Raw genomic sequence first — 24,916 nt, forward strand, 5'->3', positions numbered from 1 at the left:
GGGTGGCGAGGCCTGGCTGAGGCCACCGTAGGACTGGCAGAGTGTCTCTGAGGGTGGCGAGGCCTGGCTGAGGCCACCGTAGGACTGGCAGAGTGTCTCTGAGGCTGGCAAGGCCTGGCTGAGGGATCCTAAGGTTATGTAAGATCTGAGTCTGGGTAAGTTAATGTGAGTTTATTTATTTATTTATGCGTTTTTATATAGCGCGGACTTTACCCGAAGGTGTCAGAGCGCTTCACAGTAGAAACATAACTGATACATGAGAACATTATAGTGAGCAAAATACAAAAGCAAACGTTACATTAAATGAAGCAAAAATGACAATTGTGTGCCAACAAAATACAAGAGGTAACAAACGGTGCATTGCAGGAGGAAAAAGTGACGTGTGCCGGTTACAAAAGCGTACAAAATAAACATAGAGGTATAATACTGCAATATATGGAGGACACTCAAGCACAAGAACAAACGTTACGTAGGCACTGGTGGCACTTGTGCAGGTATCGAGAACAAACAAATGTAAGAGGTTGAAAACAGTTTGTTAGAAGAGAAAGTGACGGGTGCATGTTACACACGAGTACAGAACACAGGTAGAAGGATAATACTGCAAAAATGTCAGACTCTCAAACCACAAGAACACACTGGGAAGACACTTCCATAGTCAAGTTAGTAGATTTTCTATAATGGGAGGTCTTCCTTCAGATGATAGAGAGGGCATGGATTACATTTGGAAGTGTCTTTGAAAGAGGAGAACTTTGAGGTCAGATTTGAAGGCCTGGGAGGAGGTGGTGGTCCGAAACTGAGGCGGAAGGGAGTTCCAGATTCTCACTGCGTTGCCTGAAAAGGATCGGGCCATCGATCTTTCCTTCTTGAAAGTGGGGGGTTCAAGCATTAGATTTTCCGCATTTAGTGATGGTCTAGAGCCTCCAGAGAGTTTCAGTTTATTCGCCAGGTAGCGCGGAGAGGAGGAGTGCAAGGCTTTGTGGGTGATGCAGGCAGTCTTGTAGATAGCTCTAGCCTCGATTAGAAGCCAGCGGAGGGAGGATAACATGGGAGTGATGTGGTTCGCTTCTTTTGGCCCCAGAAATGAAACAAGCTGCTGAATGGAAGACAGACTTAAGGGGGGACAGGTGGGATTTGGGGAGGCCAGTCAGAAGAGAATTGCAGTAGTCCAGTCTGGAGAGGAGAGGGCTAAGACCTCCTGTTGCCCACAGAGGGTCTCTGGTGGCCAGTTTACTGAGGACGAGTGAGTTCAGGCCGTGGTGGTGCAGGGAGCTGCACCCTCTGTGGGACACCCGACATGATGTGTTTAGAGGAGGAGGCGACCACATACCTACCATGCGTTCATGCCACCATGGCCGCCTGCTCCTCCTTTGAACACAGCGCCTCTAACCCCGAACAGCCGCTGGACCGTGAGGAACATTTGCTTTTTGCGTCTCCTCTTCCTACATGGTTTAGTCCAGCCCTTTCCATACAGCACTCTGGATCCTGGTATTTATTTTATTTATTTAGAAAGTTGTGTATAGAGTGAACGTGACCCTCGAGGGCATCGGAGCGCTTTACATGGAGAGAACACGAGTAGTACTTGGACTGATCAACATGCAAACATATGCGTGAGAGACCAACAAATCCGCGATTGAGAATAGTCTGCCTGTGGCTGGAGCAGAATCGAGTCCGCCCCGGCGGGATCCTTTAATTCGGGAGTCTCCTGAGGCGGAAGCCGGGAGTGAATTATGTTCTTTTACAAACTTTGCTGTGTGATACTTTGCTTTTAAACCTCACTTACCTGTGCACTTAAACAGCGCTCCTAGCGCTGCAACGAACGCTACCTGTCGCCATCACTGAGGGCGAGGCGCCACGGCGGACACGCCCACCTCAGCTGGCCACGCCCCCTCCCCTGACACTATAAAGTGCGCGCGGCTGGAAAGCGCGTCACTTTAATTCGGGAGTCTCCTGAGGCGGAAGCCGGGAGTGAATTATGTTCTTTTAAAAACTTTGCTGTGTGATACTTTGCTTTTAAACCTCACTTACCTGTGCACTTAAACAGCGCTCCTAGCGCTGCAACGAGCGCTACCTGTCGCCATCACTGAGGGCGAGGCGCCACGGCGGACACGCCCACCTCAGCTGGCCACGCCCCCTCCCCTGACACTATAAAGTGCGCGCGGCTGGAAAGCGCGTCACTTTAATTCGGGAGTCTCCTGAGGCGGAAGCCGGGAGTGAATTATGTTCTTTTAAAAACTTTGCTGTGTGATACTTTGCTTTTAAACCTCACTTACCTGTGCACTTAAACAGCGCTCCTAGCGCTGCAACGAACGCTACCTGTCGCCATCACTGAGGGCGAGGCGCCACGGCGGACACGCCCACCTCAGCTGGCCACGCCCCCCCCCTGACACTATAAAGTGCGCGCGGCTGGAAAGCGCGTCACTTTAATTCGGGAGTCTCCTGAGGCGGAAGCCGGGAGTGAATTATGTTCTTTTACAAACTTTGCTGTGTGATACTTTGCTTTTAAACCTCACTTACCTGTGCACTTAAACAGCGCTCCTAGCGCTGCAACGAACGCTACCTGTCGCCATCACTGAGGGCGAGGCGCCACGGCGGACACGCCCACCTCAGCTGGCCACACCCCCATGTTCCCTCTCACACGGACATAAAAGATGTGCCTCGCCAGGAAGCGCAGCGGACGGGCGCAGCGGGCGCGCCGTCAGCGCGCCGAAGGCGCGCCAAAGGCAAGCCCGTCTGGGCCCGTCCGGGCCTGGACCGGGCCCAGGGTCAGTCCCCCTGCCTCTTCCTCTAGCCCCACCCGCATCTGCTGGACTACTGCCCAACTACACTTACTTAATACGCGCTCATGCCCGACCTGCCCTCGCTGCATCCCCAATCACCTGGAAACCGCTCATTATCTCTGCCCACAATGCAACTTTACACTCCCGCCCTGCCAACCTCGTTTCTCCCCTTGCCCACCACCACAGCCATCCTCCTCTAATCAGTATACCTTGCGGGCAGGTCTGATTAACTGCCGATCTCTTCCCCGTCACGCCAATGACATCTGGATGTCCATCTCGTCTGATGAATGGGATATTCTCTTCCTAACTGAGTCTTGGATCACAGACTCTTCCTCGCCGGATATTTATCTGGCTACCCCCCCAGGCTATGACATCAAATGCCTGAATCGGGCCGGAGGTAAGTCTGGTGGCGGTCTGGCCGTCATATTCAAATCCTCTTTCCAGCTGACCATCACTAAACTTGCTGAAATAGGTACAATCGAAGCTATGTACTTCTCAATCTCTGACTCCGCGTCAGCAATCTTAGCTGGCACACTAGTTTACTGTCCCCCTCCCGTCACCGCCCCCTCCCTCACTGCCCTTGTCCACTTATTGGCTGATCTATCTATTAAACATCAAAATTTCATTGTCCTGGGCGATTTTAACCTCCACATCGACAACCCGCTTTGCGCTAAGGCTACCAACCTGGTGGACACTATGGAGAGCCTCAATCTTAAACAACTGGTTGTAGGTCCCACCCATGTGGCAGGCCACACCCTGGACCTTATATTCGCCAATTTCCCGCTCATCACTGTCCTTCAGCCTTTCCCTCTGACCTGGACCGATCACTACTTCGTCCCATTTTCTTTCACTCTGGGACGCAAATCTGCCCCAATGGCCCCTAGGAAGGAACTGGGAAGAAAATGGCATAAGGTCACTTGCGCTACCCTGGATCCACTATTCCACTATCAGTCGGAGCACCTCTCCCCGGACATTGATGAAAATGTCTCTAGGCTGAACTCTACTCTCCTCAAAGCAATTGATTCTATTGCCCCCCAGATAACCATTTCCTCCACCAGGTCGCGACCCTCTGCTCCCTGGTTCTCCACCCCCCTTCGGGAGGAGAAAAGCAGATGTAAGGCTCTAGAACGCAAGTGGAGACTTAACTACGACCCTGATGCCAAACATCTCTACAGAACGGCCCTAAAACAATTCCTTAAACTTAAAAAATGCGCAATGAAAGACCACTTTGCCGCTCAAATCAATAAAGCCAAAAATTCATCAAAAACGCTCTTTAACATCGTTAAAGACTTTATTAACCCTCCGGCTAGGGCCCCCCAGAACACCGCCTGTCAGGTTCTTTGTGAGGGACTCTCAGATTTCTTTCTGGAAAAAATTAACAAACTCTGTGTCTCCTTCCCCACAGAGTCTGTCACTCCATCTTCCCCTATTAGTCCCCCTGAGTCTCCATCCTTCCTAGCATTCAACAAACTCAACCAGGACGAGGCTATCAGACTACTCATCGGCTGTAAATCGGGTGCCCCCTCCGATCCGGTCCCCGCTAAAATCATGGGAGAACTGGCGCCTTCACTGGCCTGCCCTTTCCTCTCCGTCTGGAATGCCTCCCTTCACCATGGCTTCTTCCCAACCACCTGGAAGGAGGCATTGGTGATCCCCATTCTGAAAAAGGCAGACGCAGATCCCGCTGTCTTTTCCAACTACCGTCCCATTTCCCTTCTTCCTAAACCCGCCAAGGTCCTGGAGAAAGCCGTACAGCTCCAACTTACGGACTATTTAGAAGACCACTCTCTGCTTCATGGATCCCAATCCGGTTTCAGAGCAGGATTCAGTACCGAGACGGCCCTGCTGGAGGTGTCTGAAACCATCCGAGAGTGCGTGGACAGGGGCGAGGAGGCCATGTTGGTTCTCCTCGACCTGTCCGCGGCATTCGACACGGTCTCTCACTCCATCCTCCTGGATCGTCTTAAGCAGATAGGCATCGGTGGCACTGCCCTTAGCTGGATCGAGTCCTTCCTCTCATCCAGAAGTCAAAGGGTACTGCTACGCCCTTTTAAGTCAGAGAAAAAACCTCTATCATGTGGGGTGCCGCAGGGCTCCGCCCTAAGCCCCCTGTTCTTCAATGTCTATCTGGCCCCCTTGGCGGACGTGGTGGAATCTTACGGAGTCAGGGTGGTCTCTTACGCTGACGACACACAGCTGGTGTTTTCCTTCCGGGACCACTCGGACTCCGCATTTCTCAACTTTCGCCAATGCCTCAATAACATCAGTGGCTGGATGACTACGAACCACCTTAGATTGAACGCAGATAAAACAGAGGTTCTGTTTTTTAATCAGAAAACCTCTATCCCCTCTTCTTGGTGGTGGCCTACGGCTCTTGATCCTGCCCCATTCCCGGTTCACTCGGCACGGAACCTTGGTTTCCAATTTGATGACTCCCTGTCATGTAAAACTCAGATCAATAAAGTTACTTCCGCCTGCTTCATGAAACTACGCATGATAAGAAAGATCCTTCCTTACCTCCCCATGGATTCCCGCCGCACAGTCACCCAGGCCCTTATCACGTCCCACTTGGACTATGCCAATAGCCTCTATGCAGGGGCTCCCCAGTACCTGATTGGTCGGCTGCAGATTGTCCAGAATGCTGCAGCCAGACTGATCGGTAATATCCCGTACCGTCAATCTGTCTCTGCATACCGGAGGAAACTCCACTGGCTCCCTGTGGCTAGCCGCATCCAGTTTAAGGTCCTCACTCTTACCTATCGAGCCGTCAACAACTTCGGTCCTACTTACCTGCAAAATCGGGTCTCGATATCCCGCTCCACCAGATCCTTGAGATCCAATGACCTCCGCCTCCTGATCTCGCCCCGTTTCAGACTGTCCAGAACCGGTGGCAGAGGTTTCGGTGTCATTGCTGCCAGACTTTGGAACTCCCTTCCACTTGAGCTGAGGTTTTGTCCCTCTGAAACCATCTTCCGAGCCAAACTTAAAACCTGGCTTTTCTCCGGACTCTAGTCTCCCCTTCATCTCCTTTCTTTTTCACCTCCCCTTTCACTTGGGTACCCCTGGATTTTAGCGCCGGGACACCCCCTCGGGGGTAGCTGCGCGCTCTACAAACTCCATAAAATAAATAAATCTAGGGATCGGCCACACGAGAGATCGCGGTCTCATCCATGTTGGCTCGGGGCAGAGCTTCAAGTCTGCACATGTGTCCTGGCGTCTGGCTCTATGCGCTGTCCGACGTGTGTTTTTTGGCAGGTGGCATTCGAGGGGCAGAGGGGGGCACGTTTGATTGTACCCAAGGTGGGGCGCAGATACGTTGGCAGAGCCCCTGCTATAAGGACTGACGTCAAACCGATCCGGGCCTGGAACAAGGTCGTGTGTAGCGCCTGGAATGCAGGCCGCTTTGCAGCGCTCATGTTTTTGAAGCTATCCACCCCGCCCTCACTCCTTCACAGCCCCCCCCCCATAAACCCCCCCCCCCCCCCCCCCCCCCCCCCCGCGCCCGTATTAGTGTTTGTTTAAAGGAGCGAGGCGGGGCACCTTTGAAGTTCTTGGCAGCCCAAGGTCACAGACCGCGCCCCCGGCGGGGGTCACCGCCGGGCCCTGGGCAGACCCAGTGTCAACATCCGGCCCGGGCATTCCCACAGCTCGCCAGATGTTTCCAGGGGAGGCCCCGGTCAGGCTGCAGATGTGACTCTCAGCAGTGACCGGCAGCCGCAAACCACAGCGGGGGGTTCACAGCAGCAGCAGAGCAGGCAGACGAGCCAAGCACAGACCTCACCGAACACAACACAGCAGCAGGCCAGGCAGGAGAGCAGGCAGCAAACCAGACACGGACCCAGCACAGCAGCAGGCCAGACAGGAGAGCAGGCAGCAAACCAGACACGGACCCAGCACAGCAGCAGGCCAGGCAGGAGAGCAGGCAGCAAACCAGACACGGACCCAGCACAGCAGCAGGCCAGGCAGGAGAGCAGGCAACAAACCAGACACGGACCCAGCACAGCAGCAGGCCAGCCAGGAGAGCAGGCAGCAAACCAGACACGGACCCAGCACAGCAGCAGGCCAGGCCAGGAGAGCAGGCAGCAAACCAGACACGGACCCAGCACAGCAGCAGGCCAGCCATAAGAGCAGGCAGCTTGCCAGGCACAGTCAGTACAGAACCCAGCACAGCAGCATGCCAGGAGAGCAGGCAGACAACCCAACCACAGACACCACAGAACACAGCGCAGCATCAGGCCAGGACAGCAGAGCCGGCAGCAAACCAGACATTGACCCAGCACAGCACCAGGCCAGCCAGGGGAGCAGGCACAACAGACTGCACAAAACAAGAAATAACCGCACCCCAGGGGCCTCATTTATGAGGCCTTGCGTCAGTTTTTGCGCCGCCGGTGCGTCACTTTTTGTGACGCACCAGCGGTGTAAAAAATGCGCCTCGTTGCGCCATATTTAAAAAGTGATTTTTCTAAAAAAGGGGGGGGGGGGAGATTTGCTGACCATACAGTGAATTTGATCTCCTTGTTTGGAGTGACAAATAGAGAGATTATCAAAATGTGTCTGGTATTATTTATTTTATACCCATTTCCTGTTTTTTTATAGGATTCAAAGATTCAATTGTACGAGAAAGAACATACCATATACATACAATTAATCGAAAAGTATATACAAGACAACATTACATATAACAAAACATGAATTGAACATATCATATACATTTACACAAATTTTTGTGCATCACCATCAATATTCACTGTTTGCACTGTCTTAAAAAAAAAGAGGTACAATAACACTCTAATAGAGAAGAAATCAAATGGAGAGAGTTATAAATACTTAAAGCAGTTCTATAAGGACTGGGGGAAACAATCTCACACACAGTCGCACAGAAAAGAACTTGTTGCTAGTTCCATCAGATGCTTGTCTCCATTTTGGCCGACGCGTTTCGAACTCGCTATTTTACTTGGCGGGTTCTCGTCAGGGCTTTATCAATTTATCCTGCAAGGGGGTGTGCAAAATATGAATAAGGGGAAAATCAATTTCTATACTTATTAATAGCCTCAATAAGTAGTTCTCCTATATGCATTAAAGAATGATAGATGATTACCTTACAAGTATCATAACCAGAAGGTGGGGTTCAGAAATGGTCTACGGGGGTCCTCTTCCTGGTATCTATGAGGGAAGGAAACCTTGGTTCAAGTGTCTATTCAAAAGTAAAAGTAACCGCAGGTTCCTGGCGTCATAAAGCACACATTCTGAAATCCTACCTTACTCTTTTGTTTATAATTCAGTGGATGAGTTCGCCCATTGTTTATAGAAATCCCATGTATCCCCGATGCCTGCCCAGAGAGAAAACACAGTAATGAATGTGCCGCATTCAATCGATTCATGATTAATGATATGGCCCATGGGTTTGGAAGAAGTACCTTTGCTTCCAGCTTCGATAATCGGCTGGGTCGGTTTAGCGTATGGCTGCTGTGTAGAGCCGCAGATCTGTCGGCTTGCAGCAGGACTCGACTGGTGTATTTATCAAGCGCGGTCCGTTTCTGAAAGAAACACGCGTTTGGTTACACGCTAAATGGCAACAGCAGATCCGCTGGGTTAAAGATTAAGGCCGGGTGCTGACTTACCCGGTTCCTTTAGTCAATCGTTCGTTAGTGCTCGCGGAGGTAAACCTTCAATGCGCCATGTTTGGGAGAGGGCTTGGATTTTTAAATGTGTCACGTGTTTCTTAGGGATTCTGGGATATGTAGTTCGTCCGATTTGTGTGACAGATCCATGGTGCGAGGGAACTCAGCTTAATACATTGAAGATTGAAAACAGTTATAGTCTCGAGATTTCGGACATAGAGTTCAACCCAGTTTGTAAGCTATTGAATCGTAGTATCAAGTACGCTTCTTTTCTAAGTAAAACATCATCCACATCATGGACTCCTTTCAAGTGCCCTATTGTGTACAAGACTGTCCACTTGAAGTCCATCTCTGAGTGACCCTGTTCAATGAAATGTTGGACCATCGGCGCAGACACAACCTTATTTTTAATGCGTGAATTATGTTGTGTGATGCGAGTATTGATTTGCTGGTTAGTTTTGCCTATGTACAATTTGTCACAGCTACAGGTGATTGCATAAACCACATTCTTGGTTTTGCAGTTACTGAAACTTTCATTCCGCCATCTGATGTTCCTGTGGATAAATTCACTGCCCTCAATTGTTGTGTCACAAGATACACAATTTCCACATCTGTGGTGGCCCTTTATTTGTTGCATGCCCCATAACGCAAGCAAGTCGTGTTTTGGTTTTGCAATCATTACATCAGCCCGCACCATTTGTTGGCCTATGCTTCTGTTTTTTAGGTCTCGCTATTCGATGCGCATGCGCATCGAGCTTGCGAGACTATGGGGGCTTAAACAGTCTTTAACCAACTTGCAAGGAATCGTGGCGATTCCTTGCAGTGCCCGTGAAATTTAAGCTCAATGCGCATGCGCATTGAGCTTAAAAGCGCGTGCACATGCCCCCAGCCGCCTGCCTTGCCCACTCTCTCTCTCACAGCCTCCCCCAGCTCCGCCCCCTCACTTCTTGGTTGCACGGCCGCTAGGCCGTGCCTCCCCTACTCTCCTCCCCCCTCCTCCTCCTACTCTCCTCCCCCCTCCTCCTCCTACTCTCCTCCCCTGCCTGCCGTGTCGCACCTCTCCCCGCTCCGCCCCCTCCCCTGCCCGCCGTGTCGCAGAACACAGAAGCTTGCCTGTTAATTCACTTGTTGAACTTGCATCTATTCCAACAACAACGAAACTTGGATATTGGCATCAGTATACTAGAAGGCATTAAGGCAGCAGATAAGTCTTGAAAGCGGCTGTAGCCAAGCCATTATTACATTTCAGTTTAAGTGCTCTCTCCCTGTTAACGCAAACTAACAAAAGAATTATAGAGTACGAAGCTGCTGCCTGATCACAACACTGGCACTTCCTTTGTTACAAATTAAGCACTAGTAGGGCGGCTGTCACTCCGTGTTTGCAGCTATACACTAATAGAATTAGCAGTGTAGCTCCACTTTAGGTCATATTTATTTTTGGTGTGTATAACAATATGTCCACAATCACAGGCTATTAAGCACAATCAGACATTAAAACCTAGTTTCCAAACTCGTTCATTGGCAGTTTTCCCCTTTAAACAACATCGCCTCCCCCATTTGAACACCTTATGTGCTCTGTGTACGTCTCTTTCGCCCTCCCCCCACTCACCCTCTCTTCCCACCCTCGCCCTTTCTTCCCACCCTCACCCTATCTCTAATTTTACTTTTAACTTCTCTCTGACCCCTCGTCTCCTCTTCCCGTGCCCCTCGTGCATGTCTGCCTCGCCGCCCCGCTCCAGGCGCTCATGTCTCCCTCGACTCCTCCTTTCTACCCTCCTCCCTCTTTCCTTCTGTTTCCCGGCATCTTTTCTCGCACGCATCTCTCTAACCCCCCCTCCCCCATCTTCCGTTTTTAATTTGCGTAACAGAGAGCACATAAACCGAATTTTAATAGTAATTTGGCTACAGCCACTTCAAAGCGGCTGTAGCCAAGTCATTATTAAATTTCAGTTTATGTGCGCTCTCCCTGTTACGCAAACTAACAACTAACAAAAGAATTATAGAGTATGAAGCTGCTGCCTGATCACAACACCGGCACTTCCTTTGTTACAAATTAAGCACTAGTACGGAGGCTGTCAATGCGTGTTTGCAGCTATACACAAATAAAATTAGTAGCGTAGCCCCACTTCAGGTCATATTTATTTTTGGTGTGTATAAGAATACGTCCACAATCACAGGCTATTAAGCACAATCAGACATTAAAATCTAGTTTTCAAACTCGTTCATTGGCAGTTTTCCCCTTTAAACAACATCACCTCCCCCATTTGAACACCTTATGTGCTCTGTGTTAGGAAGGCTAAAAAAAAAAACACGCTGTGTAAAGCTGATGCCTGCTGAGAGCCCAGGCAAGAAGCCGGGGTGCTTTTCAAGAATCCATCTAATAATGTTACGTATGTCACCCTTTCTTTTCAACAGAATTTGTTTGAACCTGTTTCCCACAGCTCCCACCAGGGCGCATAGTCTCTTTCTTTCTTTCTCTCTGTCTCTCCTACTCTCTTTCTCTCTCTCCCCCTCTCTCCTCCTCTCTCTCACTCTTCCCCTTTCTATCTCTCTCTTTCTCTACCTCCCTCTCTCTCTCTTTATCTCTCCTCACACTTTCTGTCTCTCCCGCTCTCTTTCTCTTTGGCTCTCTCTCCCCCTCTCTGGCTCTTTCTACTCCCCTCTCTCGCTCTCCCTCCCCACTCTCTTTCTCAGTCTTTCCCTTTCTCTCCCTCCCTCTCTCTCTTTATCTCTCCTCACTCTCTTTCTGTCTCTCTCCTATCTCTTTCTCTCTCTCCCACTCTCTCTTCCCCCTCCTTCTATTTCCCTCCCTCCCTTTATACCTCTCCTCTCACTCCCCCCCTTTCTCTCTCTCTCTCTTTCTCGCTCTCTCCTTTCTCATCTGTTGATCGTCCACCCCCACACACAACCCCTTAAACACATCCCCACACACACACACACAACCCCACACACAGAAACCCCCCTGCACACACCCCCACACACAGACCCCACACACAGAACCCCCACACCCCCCCACACACACACAACCCCACACACACACAACACCCCCCCACACACACAACCCCACACACACACAACCCCCCCCCACACACACAACCCCCCACACACACAACCCCCTCCACATACATCCCCCCACACACACAACCCCCCCCACACAACCATCTATCGATCTATCTATCACCCTCACTCTATCTATCTATCGCCCTCACTCTATCGCCCTCCCTTCAACAACTGGTTCAAATATGTTCTCTCAATGTTTCAAGCTTTATTACAAATGTCACAAAAAGATGTTCTGTTCTTGTTTTTTTAACGGCCTACACCCAGTGACTGCAACACTTTTAATGTTGGGCCAGGCTACATATTTTCCCAAGTTTACTGACAACGTGGCCTCTGTTTACAGTAGATGCTTGGCCACAGTTACTTCCAACACTTTGCACTCGCACTTCTTGTCCTACAGCTAAATTCAAACTGTTCTGAACTAGAGTCTCATAATTTTCAAACTTTTGCAGTAAAACGATCAAAGAGGTACTAACTTAATTTCGACATCATTATCGAAGTGCAGTTTATCTTGTCTTCATCAGTACTTCGTACATCTCTCTAGAGATGTGGCCTAACGACCAGAGCTGCCATCTAAGTCACGTAAATACAAAACATGTTGCATTACAAAGGCTATAGGTGTCACATTCGCGAAAGTTATAACTATTGGCATTGTAAATGACAAAGCTATCAATTTAGCTATTTTAAAACCAACACATAAATAAAATATTTGTCATTTACAAGACCAACAGCTCCAACTTTTCTAATGCGAGACCTATTGCATTTCCAATGCTTGTTTTAAAAGCAAAGATTGGTCTTGGGAATGGGCATTCCAGCTCTTCTAGTAAGTGCTAGTTTCTAAGTATTGCCTGTCGCACTTGATGGCTGTGAGGGCCAAATGTTGTGACACAAACTAATTTATCCAGGTCATGTTTTTCTTTGCGTTCAAAAAGACACTCTCGTGGTGTATATCGTGCCCTTTTGCGTGCATGTTTCAGCAGTTTAGTGGGGTATCCCCTGGTGATCATCTCTTCGCAAAACCTTTGTGCATGAAGGTCATAATCTCCTATTTCTGAACAGTTTCTTTTGATGCGGAGAAGCTGTCCATAGGGTAGATTAGTTCGTAAATTTCTTGGGTGGGCACTCCGGTGGTGGAGGATAGTGTTTCTGTCTGTTGTCTTTTTAAACAGAGTAGATTTTAAAGTACCATCCACGCAGCTTATTTCAACGTCTAGGAATGTCATTTTTGAATTACTCTGTTCAATTGAGAACTTGATGTCTGGATGTTTGTTATTTAGCCAATGGTGAAACTCTACTAGTTGCGTGTGGCTCCCCTGCCACAGGAGCCACACGTCGTCAATGTATCTTAGCCACTGCTTTATGTGTTTTTTGTAGGGGTTGTTATTTTCAACAAATTTGTTCTCATATTCCGCCATAAACAATATGGCCATCTCCGGCGCATAAGGACAGCCCATGGCTGTCCCTTTGACTTGTACAAAGAACTCATCATTCAAGCGGAAGTAATTTCTCTTCAATGTGAGTTCCGCCATTTCAAGGATAAATGACATGGGGACCCTATGGGGGTCTCACCCTCATATCCAGGTATAATTCAATTACCTCCAGTGCTTCACTTTGGGGAATTTGTGTATACAGTGAAGTCACGTCCATGGTGACCATGATCTCAGTGGAGGGATTGAAGTCTATGCCCTCTATTTTAGTCAGGAAGTCGGTGGTGTCTTGGAGATAAGATTTCACGTTGCCTATGAAAGGCTTGAGGAAATGATCCACGTACTTGGACAATGGTTCCAAGCACGAGTCACACCCTGAGACGATTGGGCGTCCAGGGGGCTCGGACGGATTTTATGAATTTTGGGAAGTAGATATAACAGGGGGATTCGGGGAGATTTTTTGAGAAGGAAATCCCATTCCTTCTGTCCCACGTATCCACTGTCAAATCCCATTTGGATCAACTCAGCTATTTTGGATTGAATTTCTTTAGTTGGATCTACTAATAGTTTCCTATACCATGTTTGGTTGTTAACATGAGATGCTCCTTCTGTCAAATATTTGTCTCTAGGCCATAAAACAATTGCTCCGCCTTTATCAGCCGGTTTTACTACAATTGATTTGTCCTCACTGAGGCCTTTCAGTGCTGCCTGTTGGCCTTTGCTTAAATTGGGCTTAACATACTTTTTCTCTTTCTCAAGTTTATTAATTGAGGATAATACCACTTGTTCAAAAGCATAAACCTGTTTAGGGATATTTTGATTTGGGATAAAAGTGGATTTATTTCTTAGCCCTGTGGTTTCATTATCAATACTAGGTGGCTGGTTGTTGAAAAAAGCCTTTAGTCGTATTTTGCGACAGAAGGAAATCATTTCCATCTGTGTTTTGGTAAAATAAGTCCTTTTGTTAGGAACAAATTTTAACCCCAGATTAAGTACAGATTCTTCGTCTGGTGTTAAGATTTTGGACGATAAGTCCCAGGACCTAACTCCCTGTTTCAGAAAAAGAAAAAGAAAATATTTAAAAAGTGAGGCATCTAGGTAGATGCGTCACTTTTTAAACCCCTGCGCCACATTATACCTGCGTCAGGTATAATGTATGCAGAGGGGGCGTTCCCCCGTAAAAAGCCTCGTAATAGTGACGCAGTGAAATCTATGAGATTTCACTGCGTCACTTTTAGGACGCTATTGCGTCAAAATCTTGCGCCTGCCTCACAGCAGGCGTAAGACTGACGCAAGCCCTTTAACATGGGGCTTTCCTCATGTGAAAGGACGCATTGCTGGAGTTGCGTCACTTTTGTGACACACTCCAACAATGCGTCACTTTTGCGCTTACAGATACGTCAGAAATACTGACGTATCTGTAACTCTTTGCGACATGATGCGTCATACATTAAATATGACGCATCAGGAATGTAGCAAGGAGTGCGCAGTGAAAAGTGACGCATCGCTGTTTTCACGCAGCGATGCGTCACTTTTCATAAATGAGGCCCCAGGCACATTGGTGCTGATGAGAGAAAAGTGAAGGATGTAAAAGCTGCTTTGCTAGTTGGGGACACCAGTTCGGGGTCTCCTTTGATTGACAGCTGCCAGTCTAACCAGAAGCCCTTGTGGGCTCAGGGCTACCTCCGGGCTCTGTACAGGCTTTCGCCGACCACTATTCTGGTGTGATCGGCTTTAAGCTTCAGTAACGACCACCACAGGAGGTAAGGGTTCCTTGGGTCTGGCAGACTGACCTCAGGTGAGACCTGTGCCCGGAGCCGCTCCTTACAGTTCACCTGCTCTGCAGGCTGAGTAGAGGTGCACCCCGAGTAGTGAGGCTTCAATACGGTACAATGTAATGTAATGTAAAAATTACTTATAAAGCGCAGCATACACCGGACGGTTTCTTGGCGCTGTTCACTATATTCAGTGGGAGGCAGAGGGGGGGGGTGAGAAAAGCCTATGAATAGGCACTGTGGAAGAGGTGGGTTTTAAGGAGAGACCTAAATTGAAGATGGGAGCGAGAGAGTCTAAGTTCCAATGGGAGAGAGTTCCAAAATGAGGGGGCCAGAAAAGAAAATCTGAGACCTCCATGTTTTTTGCGCCTGTATCTGGGTGCCTGGAGGAGTGCTTGGTCAGAGGATTGGAGGTGCCTGGAGGGGACATAGCGATGTAGGAGGGAAGAGATGAAGGAAGGGCCGATGCCGGCTAAAGATTTATGAGTAAGACAGCCAAGTTTGAACTTGCAGCGCTCTGATACAGGAAGCCAATGAAGGGTTTTGAGCAGAGGGTGGACGTGATGATGTTTGGGTTGATGATAAATTAGGCGAGCTGCCTGGTTTTGTATCAACTGCAATCGTTTGATCTGATATTGAGGGATTCCTACATACAAAGCGTTAGTGTAGTCGATCCGAGAGATGACTAGGGCCAGCAATGCCAGAGTGAGGGCTTCGGTGGTCAGGAAGTGGGCTATTTTTCGGATCTTCCTAAGCTGAAAAAAGCAAGAGGACACAGTGGCATTGACCTGATGTTTCATAGAGAGATCGTGGGAGATGTAAACCCCTTGGCTTTTCACTTTGTCAGCAGGGTGGGGAGGGGGGCCAAGTGAGAGGGGCCAGAAGGTGGAGTTCCAAGGGTTGGATGGGCCTCCGACAAGATTAAGCTCCGTCTTGTCGGGATTAAGTTTGAGATGGTGGGCGCCCATCCAATTGCTGATATGGCAGAGGGTGGATTGGAAATTTTGGGCCGCATCGTCAGAGGAGTCAAGGTTGAAAACAAGCTGAATGTCGTCTGCATAATTAAATGCAGAGACATTCCTACCCCGGAGGGAACGGATCAGGGGGGTGAGATACAGGTTAAAAAGAAGTGGTGACAAGGACGAGCCCTGTGGAACACCGCAGGTAAGCATCTTCCTGTCAGCCGAAAACTGGTAGAGTCGGACAGATTGGTGGCGGTTCGTCAGAAAGGAACGGACCCAGTTAAGGGCCGTCCCACCGATGCCCGCTTCTTTGACACGGTCGACTAAGATGGTGTGGTCGACCGTGTCAAAGGCAGCCGACAGATCCAGAAGGACCAAGGCTTGGCTGATGTTGGAGTCAGCGCCTCTACGGAGTTCCTCCATGACAGAGAGGATAACCGCCTCGGTCGAGTGGCCAGGTCTAAACCCGGCTTGCTGGGAATCAAGGAAGTTGGAGTCTTCGATGAAGGAACTGAGGACGCTGGTCATGTGAGACTCAAGTACCTTACTCAAGTAAGGGAGCAGGGAAATGGGGCGGAAATTGACCAGAACCCCGGGATCAGCGTTGGGTTTTTTTTAATATAGGAACCACCTCAGCGTTCTTAAACTGGCTGGGAACCTGACAGAGCAGTAGAGAGTTGTTCAGGAGGGCCAGCGGAGGGGCGGGGCAAGCAGAGAAGGCGGCCCGGAGAATCGTAGGAGGGCAACAATCTGTGGAGGAACCAGATGAAACTTTATTAAGTAGGGAGAGAAAGTCTTCCTCTGGTATGGGGGGAGCTGAGTGAGGGAGTGGGGGTTAAAGGAGGGGGTGACCTCAGAGAGGGCCGTCGCCAGCGGTCCGGAAGATATACTGTTTTTGATTTTACGGATTTTTTCTATAAAAAAACAGTTGAGGGAGTCGCAGAGGGCCTGGGACGGAAGGGGTTTGATAGTCACCCTATCCGGATGTGAAAGCTCTTCCACAATGGCAAAAATTTCTTTGGATTTTTGCACAGAGTTGAGAATTTTTGAGGAGAAGTAGGTGGTTTTAGCTGCTGAAATAGCCTGTTTATATTCTCCAGATAGTTTTAGAAAATGAAGTTTCTCTAAAGGATCGTAGTTTCTACGCCAATGACGTTCAGCTTGGCGAAGTCCCAGTTTAAGGGATTTGAGGCTATCTGAGAACCACCGATGTGCGTCATGGGAACGCTTGGCTCTGACTAGTTTGAGGGGAGCGACCTTGTCGCTGGCAAATTCTAACCATTCAGTTAATGCGGATTCTTGAGATTCTATGGAGCCTAGGCAGGACGGAGCCGAGGAAGTTAAAGAGGTGAGGAAGCGATTGTGATCTGCTTTATTCCAGTTGCGAGCCAGAAGGCTAGGGCCTCGGCTGTGGGGGGGGTGGTGGAGGGATCAGTAGACAAAAAGAGATTAGAAAGTGGTCAGACCAGTGGCAAGGTAATATCGTGAGCGAATTGATTTCCAGATTATAAGTCCACACCTGGTCTAGGATGGCCTTACAATGCAGTAAGGTTGGTAGGGAGGTTACCCGGACAGGTGATTTTGTGTCCTAAAGCTGTTCCCTCAACATTACTGTGTGTTTTAAATCTGGGCATCATCAGCTGGTGCTGTGAGACGTCATCCGGGGTGGGGGTGTCTGTCTTTCAGAGAGGAGGGGTGTCTGCCAGCCCACATCTTGCAGAGAGCAGCCCCTACCGCCGAGTCTTTTTAAGGATGCTGGTTGCAGTGAGCATCCGGGGTTGCCAAGGGAACCTCGCTGGGTCCTGGTGCTCTCAGCATCACAGCCCCCCACCCCATGTCGAGCAGGCTTCTTCAAGCACAAGAGCGGGTGTAAAAATATCCCTTCCAGACATGTAGACTGCTAGAAACCGAGCCCAAAATGCTGTATCCTACCGTACAATGTTTATTCAGTGCAGAGCTGTATCCTGCGATACAATATCAATACTAAATTAAAATGCAGACCCGACCAGCATACAAGTAGAAAACCAGTAGTTTATGGGTTATTTAGACACTTCCTTTAAATATTCAATTCTGTTCCTACATTACACCCCAAAGTAATCCGCAGCCTATGCCGTCATCACATCTGCAAGGTTCTTCAACCAATCACATATGCCGAAGTAATTCACTGCCTATGCCGTCATCATCCTCGTATGCACAAGACTCACCAGCAAATCACGTGCTCTCAAACCAGCCACTCCCCATGCTTCTGCCACATGTGCCCCTTCTCCAACAACATACACTAGGGTCCACAACCAATCACAGGCGCTTACGCCACACGCAGATGCACTGCCTACCACAGGCCGCTGCTAGGGCGACTCCTTGCTAGTAGCTGTCCTGCCTGTCGCTAGGCCGGCATACCTCACTCTCCCCTTGTGTGCTCTTCGTGCAGAGTAGATGCAGCTCCCCGATGGACCGGGCACCCAGAGAGGACCAGCCATGCCCCGCCGGGGTGAAACGGAAGCGGGAGGAGAGCGAGGTGCTTGGACAAAACGTGAGTATATCCTTGGAGCAGTGCCACGGGTTGCAGGGGTTCACTTTCTCACCTGGGGTGCCCGTGCACCAGCTCACAGGAACGAGGCCAGGGTGGGGTGGGGGTGGGTGCAAGGACTAAACTTTTCCACCGCGTCGCCCACCCTGGGCAGTTTGTTGCCCGCGTGGGAGGCCCTGAGCATGGACTGTGGCTCTTGAGGCCAGTTTTGTTGGTGGTGAAGGCGCCAGTGGGGGGTGCTGTGGTGCAGGAGGTGCTGTGGCATGAATCTGACCCTCCTGGACCCAGAGGACAGTAAGAATGACCGTCCCCTGTGGACTCCAGGGCCCGCAGCCCCTGGGGTCCACCAGCATTGAGCCCTTTTTACCAGGACCCAGATGAATGCTCCAAAGATGGCGGCTATTTATTAAATTAATGGCCAACCTTGACCGATGGGTAGCTTTGCAAAGCCCCTCCCTGTAGACTCTCCCCCTGGACTCTCACAGACTCTCCAGACCCCGGATGCTCTCAAGGTTCAAGGTAGCGGCTCAAAGTAACTTTCATGTATCAAGGGGTTAACAAAGGGCCTCGACGGCGGGATGGGTCGCATTTCTCTTTTAAATGTAACATTGGAAGGAACCGAAATGTCTTCTGAGTTGTTAGTAAGTTGCAGTTTCTGCGGGAGCCCGGGGTCCCCTGGGGTCCCCTGGGTGCTGAGACTCTGAATCTAGATTTGGGTTACAGCTTGGCTTAAGTGACCCTCTCCCCTCGCTCCGTCTCACAGGCTCTGGATACGTTTTCTGGCGGCCAAGATGGTGCATCAGGGCCGTGAGACCACCCAATGGGACTTGGGGATAATGAGCTCCAAACCTGACTGTGACCTCAAACTACCCTTGAGCAAAGGGCCTTCCTCCCTCCCTCTGTGTGCTGCCACCAGACCCCTGCAGTCGCGGTTACGGGTCCCTGCAGTGACTGCATCTCGGCTCTGATCATACGCGCTTCGCTCTCCGTCTGTGCCCCAACTCACCAAAGGTGGACCGGGAACCTGGGTATTCCCAGCATCTGGAAGAAGCCCACCTGTTGCATCCACAGTCGGCGCTCCCGCCAGCGCGTGAATCAAGACCCCAGTGCTCCACGCAAGTAACTGGGCACATGCCTGGCCTTGACCTGTGCTGTGGAAGGGGATGCCTAGGGGCGCGCGGAGTGGTTGCTGAGCAGGTCACTAGTCCGGCTCTGGCCTGCCTCTGCTGTCCTGGTGGTCGGTCCCCGGAGGGGCTCAGGGATGCATTTCTTCAGGCAGGAGGGCTCGCAGCCTGATCCTTGGGTGAGGTCTTTCCACATCTACAACCCAGCACCTGACGAAGGCCCATCGGCTCAGAGTCCAGGAGAAGGACTGGTCACCACTAGAGAGGCACAGGCGGCGCATGGCTCCGTGTCCAGCAGGCCCATGTCTGATCCGTGCCCTCGTGAGGGTCTCTCTAGAGTTCTGGCAGGAGGAGACGGTGCGTAGAATACCTGAATCCCACCCCAGCCCCCCTGTCTGCTTTTAAACCTCTCCTACCCCCTTCCCCCGACCCGTGAGTAGCCTGATTCTAGTAGCCACGGGTAGAGGATGCCGTGGAAATAGAACATCCGTACATTTCCAATGTCGTGGCCACTCAGGGGCTGAACGTGCGCCAATGTGAGATTAGATTGGCTTCCTCGACTCCTTAAGTGCGCATGCTCTGACCTTGTTGGATGCTGTGACCATCCTGTCCTCACATGCACAAGTCTCGCGGGTCAAAGCCATCCACTGCCTATGCTGTCATCACATCTGCAAGGCTCCCCAGCTAATCGCGTACACTGAAGTCATCCACTGCCTATGCTGTCATCACATCTGCAAGGCTCCCCAACCAATCGCGTACACTGAAGTCATCCACTGCCTATGCTGTCATCACATCTGCAAGGCTCCCCAGCCAATCGCGTACACTGAAGCCATCCACTGCCTATGCTGTCATCACATCTGCAAGGCTCCCCAACCAATCGCGTACACTGAAGTCATCCACTGCCTATGCTGTCATCACATCTGCAAGGCTCCCCAACCAATCGCGTACACTGAAGCCATCCACTGCCTATGCTGTCATCACATCTGCAAGGCTCCCCAACCAATCGCGTACACTGAAGTCATCCACTGCCTATGCTGTCATCACATCTGCAAGGCTCCCCAACCAATCACGTACACTGAAGTCATCCACTGCCTATGCTGTCATCACATCTGCAAGGCTCCCCAACCAATCGCGTACACTGAAGTCATCCACTGCCTATGCTGTCATCACATCTACAAGGCTCCCCAACCAATCGCGTACACTGAAGTCATCCACTGCCTATGCTGTCATCACATCTGCAAGGCTCCCCAACCAATCGCGTACACTGAAGCCATCCACTGCCTATGCTGTCATCACATCTGCAAGGCTCCCCAACCAATCGCGTACACTGAAGTCATCCACTGCCTATGCTGTCATCACATCTGCAAGGCTCCCCAACCAATCGCGTACACTGAAGCCATCCACTGCCTATGCTGTCATCACATCTGCAAGGCTCCCCAACCAATCGCGTACACTGAAGTCATCCACTGCCTATGCTGTCATCACATCTGCAAGGCTCCCCAACCAATCACGTACACTGAAGTCATCCACTGCCTATGCTGTCATCACATCTGCAAGGCTCCCCAACCAATCGCGTACACTGAAGCCATCCACTGCCTATGCTGTCATCACATCTGCAAGGCTCCCCAACCAATTGCGTACACTGAAGTCATCCACTGCCTATGCTGTCATCACATCTGCAAGGCTCCCCAACCAATCGCGTACACTGAAGCCATCCACTGCCTATGCTGTCATCACATCTGCAAGGCTCCCCAACCAATCGCGTACACTGAAGCCATCCACTGCCTATGCTGTCATGACATCTGCAAGGCTCCCCAACCAATCGCGTACACTGAAGTCATCCACTGCCTATGCTGTCATGACATCTGCAAGGCTCCCCAACCAATCACGTACACTGAAGTCATCCACTGCCTATGCTGTCATCACATCTGCAAGGCTCCCCAACCAATCGCGTACACTGAAGTCATCCACTGCCTATGCTGTCATCACATCTGCAAGGCTCCCCAACCAATCGCATACAGTAAAGTCATCCACTGCCTATGCTGTCATCACATCTGCAAGGCTCCCCAACCAATCGCGTACACTGAAGCCATCCACTGACTATGCTGTCATCACATCTGCAAGGCTCCCCAACCAATCGCGTACACTGAAGCCATCCACTGCCTATGCTGTCATCACATCTGCAAGGCTCCCCAACCAATCGCGTACACTGAAGCCATCCACTGCCTATGCTGTCATCACATCTGCAAGGCTCCCCAACCAATCGCATACACTGAAGTCATCCACTGCCTATGCTGTCATCACATCTGCAAGGCTCCCCAACCAATCGCGTACACTGAAGCCATCCACTGCCTATGCTGTCATCACATCTGAAAGGCTCACCAACCAATCGCATACACTGAAGCCATCCACTGCCTATGCTGTCATCACATCTGCAAGGCTCACCAACCAATCGCGTACACAAAAGTCATCCACTGCCTATGCTGTCATCACATCTGCAAGGCTCCCCAACCAATCGCGTACACTGAAGTCATCCACTGCCTATGCTGTCATCACATCTGCAAGGCTCCCCAACCAATCGCGTACACTGAAGTCATCCACTGCCTATGCTGTCATCACATCTGCAAGGCTCCCCAACCAATCGCGTACACTGAAGCCATCCACTGCCTATGCTGTCATCACATCTGCAAGGCTCCCCAACCAATCGCGTACACTGAAGTCATCCACTGCCTATGCTGTCATCACATCTGCAAGGCTCCCCAACCAATCGCGTACACTGAAGTCTTCCACTGCCTATGCTGTCATCACATCTGCAAGGCTCCCCAACCAATCGCGTACACTGAAGTCTTCCACTGCCTATGCTGTCATCACATCTGCAAGGCTCCCCAACCAATCGCGTACACTGAAGCCATCCACTGCCTATGCTGTCATCACATCTGCAAGGCTCCCCAACCAATCGCGTACACTGAAGCCATCCACTGCCTATGCTGTCATCACATCTGCAAGGCTCCACAACCAATCGCGTACACTGAAGTCATCCACTGCCTATGCTGTCATCACATCTGCAAGGCTCCCCAACCAATCGCGTACACTGAAGTCATCCACTGCCTATGCTGTCATCACATCTGCAAGGCTCCCCAACCAATCGCGTACACTGAAGTCATCCACTGCCTATGCTGTCATCACATCTGCAAGGCTCCCCAACCAATCACGTACACTGAAGTCATCCACTGCCTATGCTGTCATCACAACTGCAAGGCTCCCCAACCAATCGCGTTCACTGAAGACATCCACTGCCTATGCTGTCATCACATCTGCAAGGCTCCCCAACCAATCGCGTACACTGAAGCCATCCACTGCCTATGCTGTCATCACATCTGCAAGGCTCCCCAACCAATCGCGTACACTGAAGCCATCCACTGCCTATGCTGTCATCACATCTGCAAGGCTCCCCAACCAATCCCGTACACTGAAGTCATCCACTGCCTATGCTGTCATCACATCTGCAAGGCTCCCCAACCAATCGCGTACACTGAAGCCATCCACTGCCTATGCTGTCATCACATCTGCAAGGCTCCCCAACCAATCGCGTACACTGAAGCCATCCACTGCCTATGCTGTCATCACATCTGCAAGGCTCCCCAACCAATCGCGTACACTGAAGCCATCCACTGCCTATGCTGTCATCACATCTGCAAGGCTCCCCAACCAATCGCGTACACTGAAGCCATCCACTGCCTATGCTGTCATCACATCTGCAAGGCTCCCCAACCAATCGCGTACACTGAAGTCATCCACTGCCTATGCTGTCATCATATCTGCAAGGCTCCCCAACCAATCGCGTACACTGAAGCCATCCACTGCCTATGCTGTCATCACATCTGCAAGGCTCCACAACCAATCGCGTACACTGAAGCCATCCACTGCCTATGCTGTCATCACATCTGCAAGGCTCCCCAAACAATCGCGTACACTGAAGTCATCCACTGCCTATGCTGTCATCACATCTGCAAGGCTCCCCAACCAATCGCGTACACTGAAGCCATCCACTGCCTATGCTGTCATCACATCTGCAAGGCTCCCCAACCAATCGCGTACACTGAAGTCATCCACTGCCTATGCTGTCATCACATCTGCAAGGCTCCCCAACCAATCGCGTACACTGAAGTCATCCACTGCCTATGCTGTCATCACATCTGCAAGGCTCCCCAACCAATCGCGTACACTAAAGTCATCCACTGCCTATGCTGTCATCACATCTGCAAGGCTCCCCAACCAATCGCGTACACTGAAGTCATCCACTGCCTATGCTGTCATCGCATCTGCAAGGCTCCCCAACCAATCGCGTACACTCAAGTCATCCACTGCCTATGCTGTCATCACATCTGCAAGGCTCCCCAACCAATCGCGTACACTGAAGTCATCCACTGCCTATGCTGTCATCACATCTGCAAGGCTCCCCAACCAATCGCGTACACTGAAGTCATCCACTGCCTATGCTGTCATCACATCTGCAAGGCTCCCCAACCAATCGCGTACACTGAAGCCATCCACTGCCTATGCTGTCATCACATCTGCAAGGCTCCCCAACCAATCGCGTACACTGAAGTCATCTACTGCCTATGCTGTCATCACATCTGCAAGGCTCCCCAACCAATCGCGTACACTGAAGCCATCCACTGCCTATGCTGTCATCACATCTGCAAGGCTCCCCAACCAATCGCGTACACTGAAGTCATCCACTGCCTATGCTGTCATCACATCTGCAAGGCTCCCCAACCAATCGCGTACACTGAAGCCATCCACTGCCTATGCTGTCATCACATCTGCAAGGCTCCCCAACCAATCGCGTACACTGAAGCCATCCACTGCCTATGCTGTCATCACATCTGCAAGGCTCCCCAACCAATCGCGTACACTGAAGCCATCCACTGCCTATGATGTCATCACATCTGAAAGGCTCACCAACCAATGGCGTACACTGAAGCCATCCACTGCCTACACTGAAGCCATCCACTGCCTATGCTGTCATCACATCTGCAAGGCTCCCCAACCAATCGCGTACACTGAAGCCATCCACTGCCTATGCTGTCATCGCATCTGCAAGGCTCCCCAACCAATCGCGTACACTGAAGCCATCCACTGCCTATGATGTCATCACATCTGAAAGGCTCACCAACCAATGGCGTACACTGAAGCCATCCACTGCCTATGCTGTCATCACATCTGCAAGGCTCACCAACCAATCGCATACACTGAAGCCATCCACTGCCTATACTGTCATCACATCTGCAAGGCTCCCCAACCAATCGCGTACACAAAAGTCATCCACTGCCTATGCTGTCATCACATCTGCAAGGCTCCCCAACCAATCGCGTACACTGAAGTCATCCACTGCCTATGCTGTCATCACATCTGCAAGGCTCCCCAACCAATCGCGTACACTGAAGTCATCCACTGCCTATGCTGTCATCACATCTGCAAGGCTCCCCAACCAATCGCGTACACTGAAGCCATCCACTGCCTATGCTGTCATCACATCTGAAAGGCTCCCCAACCAATCGCGTACACTGAAGTCATCCACTGCCTATGCTGTCATCACATCTGCAAGGCTCCCCAACCAATCGCGTACACTGAAGCCATCCA

The 24,916-nt window shown here is 50.6% G+C and overlaps 1 protein-coding gene across 1 annotated transcript in view; it reads left to right on the plus strand.

Annotated features, from left to right (window-relative positions):
- The window catches only part of TLE2 (TLE family member 2, transcriptional corepressor), a 212,982-nt gene that overhangs the window by 113,602 nt on the left and 74,464 nt on the right, over positions 1 to 24,916 (plus strand). The window contains exon 8 of the mRNA XM_086946549.1: positions 18,048 to 18,149. Within this exon, the coding sequence (XP_086802675.1) occupies positions 18,048 to 18,149 (102 nt within the window). The remainder of the gene's footprint in view (positions 1 to 18,047; positions 18,150 to 24,916) is intronic.

Source organism: Lissotriton vulgaris, chromosome 12 (assembly GCF_964263255.1).
Source record: "Lissotriton vulgaris chromosome 12, aLisVul1.2, whole genome shotgun sequence".
NCBI classification, from domain to species: domain Eukaryota; kingdom Metazoa; phylum Chordata; class Amphibia; order Caudata; family Salamandridae; genus Lissotriton; species Lissotriton vulgaris.